General features: G+C 38.2%; 1 protein-coding gene across 1 annotated transcript in view; it reads left to right on the top strand.

Moving 5' to 3' along the window:
- The first annotated feature begins 2,087 nt into the window (after window positions 1-2,087).
- The window catches only part of LOC107590702 (caskin-2-like), a 73,729-nt gene continuing 69,708 nt past the window's right edge, over window positions 2,088-6,108 (top strand). Inside the window, 1 exon segment of the mRNA XM_016279606.1 lies at window positions 2,088-2,644. Within this exon segment, the coding sequence (XP_016135092.1) occupies window positions 2,551-2,644 (94 nt within the window). The 5' untranslated portion in view covers window positions 2,088-2,550.

The following is a 6,108-nucleotide window of genomic DNA, read 5'->3' as shown; positions in this document are numbered from 1 at the left end:
TCGCTAGCGACTGCGTGGACGCCACTGGTCACTCCACTTGGCATGTAAACGCGTCTTGCGCGTATAGCGCGTCTCTGCGCACTCGGCCTTTTTACGATGTACAAGCAATCTTGATGTAGGCAAGGAAATGGAACAGTTCTGCTGTAACTTCTATGTTTTAACCTATAATGTTTTAATAGGTAACCCCGTTTGTCACATGTACATTCACAAAACTTACATTTCCACTGCATCTTCACAAGAACCTGTTGAAACAGAGCATAAGAAAACGTTTAGAAAATGTTGCAGAAAATCAGTTGCAGATATAATTCTACTGTAAAAGTTAACTTCTGCTAGCGATCTCGGGTTTTAAACTGTTTGTTACATTACTAATATATAAAGAGAGAAAGAAAATCACTCATGTGAAACATTAAACAGGATTTTTTTTTAACTATTACCTTAATAAACCAAAGAGCTATACCTTAGCGTTAGCCACAAGCACGTGCACATGCATGGACTCGTGCTGATATGAACCTGACAGAAATAAAACTTATGCCAACAGTTTAGCTACAAAACACGTTGTAGCTAAACTGTGAACATACAGAGAAACACTGGTTAGCGTTATAAACGGTGACCCGACAGAAAAAGCTAATTTATATGATACTGTTATAGCTTAACTGTGAACCGACAGGGGAAAAAATAGCGTTGACCGACACATTAACACTACGTTAAAACTTTAGAGTTCAACATCGGTCCGGATTTTTGGGTTATCACTTTTTTCTGAAATATATCAACAGATAAAAAGTTCTTTACACACTCACCATGTCACGTTTCTTTCAAAACAATCCACGGTAAGCGTGCCCCAGCAGCAGAAGACACTCATCAGGCAGCGCTCTGCTCACCTCAGGGCCCCTCCCCTCCCTTACAAAAACGTAACGCACTGAGTTGTCTCTACTTAACATGATCATTACACTCAATTTTTTCTTCTGATTAGTGCAAACAGCTCATTTTATTTAGTAATGACACCATTTTCTAAAGAACAATAAAGAATAAGTAATGACCACTTAAAATGTTTCATTAACACAAAATCCGGGTTTAGAGTGTAGTTACTTTTTAATTATTAGTAAGTCATTCAGTAGTGACTATAAAAAGAAATTCAAGGGATTTTTTCACAACATAAATGCAAGGTTGCAAGTTAAAAATTCTAATGTACTGATTTAATTAAACATTTGTGTTGAAGCGTAGTGCTCGTAGTTAAGTTGTGGGTGTATAATAAAGGTATACACTAAATTGACTCTATAACCAATGATGCGCTAATGCCAGTGACAAGTAGTGTCTTACTTTTTCATTAACTTTGTATGTTAAATAAATTAGCATGTACTATGCTAGCTCTTGATTTTAATTGACATAGATAAGATTAATTGGTTCCAGGTCCACAGCTCAATTAGTTGCATAACAACTTAATTTAATCAACTTAAAAATTAGTGTTTATACTACAAGTTATTAAGCTCATATAACTTGTGTACTGACATTGCAATTGTTTCCCATTGAATGCCATTGAGTTACAATGTAAAAAAATAGATTTTTTCAAACTTCAAACTAAATAAAACAAAGATGATTGGAGTAAGTTTTACAAGAAAATACAGCTAGAGCCTTTCTACTTCAAAATTGCATGGTTTAATTAAATGTGTTACTCGCCATTTCTTTGTACTTAACTGTGAAATTGTTGAAAATAGTTTCTACAGCAATTTTTTCACCAGTGTAACCGCATTTAATTAAATTGGTTACTCGCCATTTGTTTGTGATTACGAAATGAAATGTGTTCCTATGGATTTTTTTCCCCCCAGTGTGTTCAATTCCATTTTTTTGTTTGGTACCAAGATCAAATTTTACTAGTAACTATTCTACTAATTAAATGGAGGCTAGAAAATAGTGTAGATTCAGGTAAAACCGAAAAAGATTATAGACACTATTGTGTTATTTGCTAGTATTAAAAATACAAGTAACATAAAACTGATACTAGTTCATTTTAAAGACTTAATGTTAATACGGTTTGCCATAGCCTACACAGATACACAGACACACACACATACATGCGCACTTGAGAAAGCGACAGCGGATTACAACCTCCAGCGGCCGCGCGCACATCTGCCTAGATGTTTACGTAATATATACGGTCTCTCTGTGAGCTTCGGGTCAAAGAGACGCCTTCCGTTTTGATTTACGGAGCATCTGCTTTTTTGTAGCAATACAGCTATGTAAATAAGCGCAAGGTTTCCGCGCCGTCCCTTTAACCTGAAAACGATCGGACTCTGTCACCTCAGTGCGCAGTAAGATCGTTTTTCATCGCTAGCGACTGCGTGGACGCCACTGGTCACTCCACTTGGCATGTAAACGCGTCTTGCGCGTATAGCGCGTCTCTGCGCACTCGACCTTTTTACGATGTATGGCGAGGATGCGCTGGCGTTAACGGCACCGTTATGGTCGCCTGGTCCCCTGAAGATGCACTGGATGTAGAAGTATAGCCATGATTGCATGTGTGAGAGAGGGTGCATGAGTGTGTGATAGAACAGAATGGGGAAAGAACAGGAACTCTTGCAGGCGGTGAAGACGGAGGATCTGATTACTGTCCAGCGGCTCCTCCAGAGACCCAAACAGGGCAAAGCGAGTGAGTATCACACCCACCGATCTTTAAATGTCCCATCACACCCATCACACACCCTCTTGCTATAGCAGAGCTTCAGTGATCACCTAAGCACACACAGCTTTTTAATTAGTGATATTATATATAGCAAAACACTTGGCTTTGGCGAAATAAATAAATGTTTCTTTAACAATTTCGTACGTTTTCCCGTCAGTGTCCTCGTAAGAGCATGTGGAAAAATGACTTTGTAGGCCTTAAGCATATTAATGTCGTTGGCTCGAGAACCGGTTCTTTTTTCAGAACAGCTTCAATTTTTAAAATGTATTGGAACTAAATAATTTTAATGACGTTCACGAACGGTCCTCGATCGTGCATTCCACCCCCCTCCCGACGATTCGGACAGAGCACCACAGAGACTCTATCAGCTCCTTTCTTTTTAGTGAATCACGGCCAGTGTCCGAATGACTCTAGAGTGAGTCGTTCTTTTTTTAGGCAATATCAACGCAGATATCTACATTCGTTGATTATAACGCGAGTGTTCCACATGTGTCGCGTCGCTCAGGGTAGACGGGTTGTCAATACTTGACGTTCAGCTGTGTGTAACGGCATGAAAATCCGCTTTGATGGCCAGATGAGCGCGCGCTCGGATATGGCAGGTGGCTGAAGATCGCCCAAGATTAAAGAGATGAAGTATTGAAGGAAACGTGCAGATGGATATTGTCATTTCACATTTACAGTCCATTAGATTCTATATCAGATTTTAAGTACCTGTTCACTATATATATATAGATTTATGCTGTTGATAGATACCATCTTCTGTTCTTTTTTTTTGTCTAAGTAGGCCACTTGTTATTCATATTAGATGTTGTGCCTATTATTTTTCCAACTAGCTGTTCTTCAAATGAGATAGATAGATATATAGATAGATAGCTATAGATAGATAGCATCTTGTTGTCCTTGTTGGGAAGCATGAGGCTCGGGGCAGGAAGAGGGATTATATTAGTGAATGGCGCCAGATGCCGGAGTGATAAAGTGTGTGAGTACATGAGAGAGAGAGAGAGAGAGAGAGAGAGAGAGAGAGAGAGAGCTCACTCTCTTTGTTGTCTGTCCATTATGACATGTAAAGGGACTAACAGTGAGATAGATATATAGATAGATAGCTATAGATAGATAGCATCTTGTTGTCCTTGTTGGGAAGCATGAGGCTCGGGGCAGGAAGAGGGATTATATTAGTGAATGGCGCCAGATGCCGGAGTGATAAAGTGTGTGAGTACATGAGAGAGAGAGAGAGAGAGAGAGAGAGAGAGAGAGAGAGAGAGGCCACTCACTTTCTTGGGTGTCTGTCCATTATGACATGTAAAGGGGCGTTCACACTAACAGTGGTTTTATCATTGCAGGTCACCAAGTCATATTACTGTTGGTTGGAATTATGAGTAAGAAATGACCAGGTGCTTTGTGGTCGGAGAGTTTAAAGAATTAAAAACTGCCCAGAAAGAACACAAGTACACATTCTGTGTAAACACTCCTTTAAAGCAATAGTTCACAAAAAAATAAAAATCGAAAATGTACTCAGGCTATCCAAGATCTAGATGAGTTTGTTTCTTCATCAGAACAGATTTGGAGGCATTTAGCATTACATTACTTGCTCACATGGATCCTCTGCAGTGAATGGGTGCCGTCAGAATAGTCCAAAGTGGTGATAAAAACATCACAATAATCCACAAGTAATCCAAATGACTCCAGTCCATCAGTTAATGTCTTGTGAAGTGAAAAGCTGTGTTTGTAAGAAACGATTAATTAATTAAGGGATAACTTCAGATTGTTGCGTCCTAAAACATGAGTCCTCTATTCACAATGCTTTCTCCAGTGAAAAAGCTGTCTTGTCTGAATCAGGGGAGAAATATGCACAGATCAAGCACTGTTTACAAGCGAAAACGTGAAACAGTTCTAAACAAGTAAGTTGGTTGATTTTGATGTGAGAGGACAAGAGGGGATGGACTTTTCACTGTAGGAAGTGTTATTATGAATTATGGACTCAGCAGAAGTGACAGTTTAAAGTTAAAACTTCTTACAGACACACAGCCTTTTACTTCACACGACGTTAGTTGATGGACTGGAGTCATGTGGATTACTTGTGGATTATTGTGATGTTTTTATCAGCTGTTTGGAATCTCATTCATGACGGCACCCATTCACAGCAGAGGATCCATTGGTGAGTAACTGATGTAACGATACATTTCTCTAAATCTGTTCTGATGATGAAACAAAATCATCTATATCTTGGTTGGCCTGATGGTCAGTCAATTTTCAGCAAATTGTCATTTTTTGGTGAACTATTCCTTTAAAGCCTGTTCACACCTAGAACTATAACAATAACTATAAAGATATATGCTTAAAAGTTATTCTAAATGTAAATGAATAGCAGAGTCCACACCACAACTATAACTATAAAGGCACATATGAACTATATAATTGGATTCAGGTGATGAACGATAAAAACATTGACAGCCAATCAGAATCCATCATGCTTAAGCTTGAGCATTTAAAGCAGCAGACAGCGAAACAGAATGTTTTTGTACATTGATGTGAACACTAATATAGTTATTGTTATAGTCGTTGTTCTTAGAATGAACAGGCTTTTAGAGTATGAGTGAATATTTTACATAGCAAGAAAAACAGGCTGTCATTGCTGTCTCAACCCAGAATCTGGATGCAGATATTATGTGATTATTTTGGTAGGTCAAAAATTATTCTCAGCTGGAATAGCTTTTCCTCTCATTTAAAAAATAAATAGTGTCCTGTACATACAGTGACTGTTGCACAAGATCAGGCACACATGTCTATAATTGAAATGCAATTACCACTTCCAATGCTGGGTAACATCCCAGGTGGTGAGAGATGCATCTCCTGCTATGATAGGAGGGCAGCCTGAAATGAAAGCAGGCCATTCAGTGTGAGTGTGTGTGAGAATAGCTATACTGAAGATGTCCTTCTTTCTCTTGTGTACCATAAGAAACCATTCTTTTTTTTTCTGGTGCAGTTTTAGGCACCATCATTTTTAGAAAAAGAGATGACTGAAATTGTTATACCTTTAATTTGACAATATTATAGAAAAGTGTTTGCCGGACACAGTGCACTGCTGAGTAAATGTTAGGCTTTTGTCGATGATATTTTAAAGGTGACATATCATGAAAATCTGACTTTTCCAGGTTTTAAGTGCTATAATCAGGTCCCCGGTGCATCTACCAACCAAGAAAACGTGAAAAAGATTAACCCAGTAACTTGTTTTGGGAAGTAGAGATGGGCGATACCACTTATTTTGTTTTCGATACGATACCGATATTTTACAAGGCAGTATCGTCGATATCGATACCGATTCGATACTTCTGCACTAAACTTTTAAATGATGAAATGTATTAAATTATTAAATTACTAAGAGTAAAATGGGTAATAATAAGCACTTAACTTTGTTTAAAATGCATTTTAAC

The sequence above is a fragment of the Sinocyclocheilus grahami genome, unplaced genomic scaffold, assembly GCF_001515645.1.
Source record: "Sinocyclocheilus grahami isolate Dianchi unplaced genomic scaffold, SAMN03320097.WGS_v1.1 scaffold132.1, whole genome shotgun sequence".
In the NCBI taxonomy this organism is placed as follows: domain Eukaryota; kingdom Metazoa; phylum Chordata; class Actinopteri; order Cypriniformes; family Cyprinidae; genus Sinocyclocheilus; species Sinocyclocheilus grahami.
Note: the sequence above shows the minus strand (reverse complement) of the source record. Positions and strands in the feature narration are given on the sequence as shown.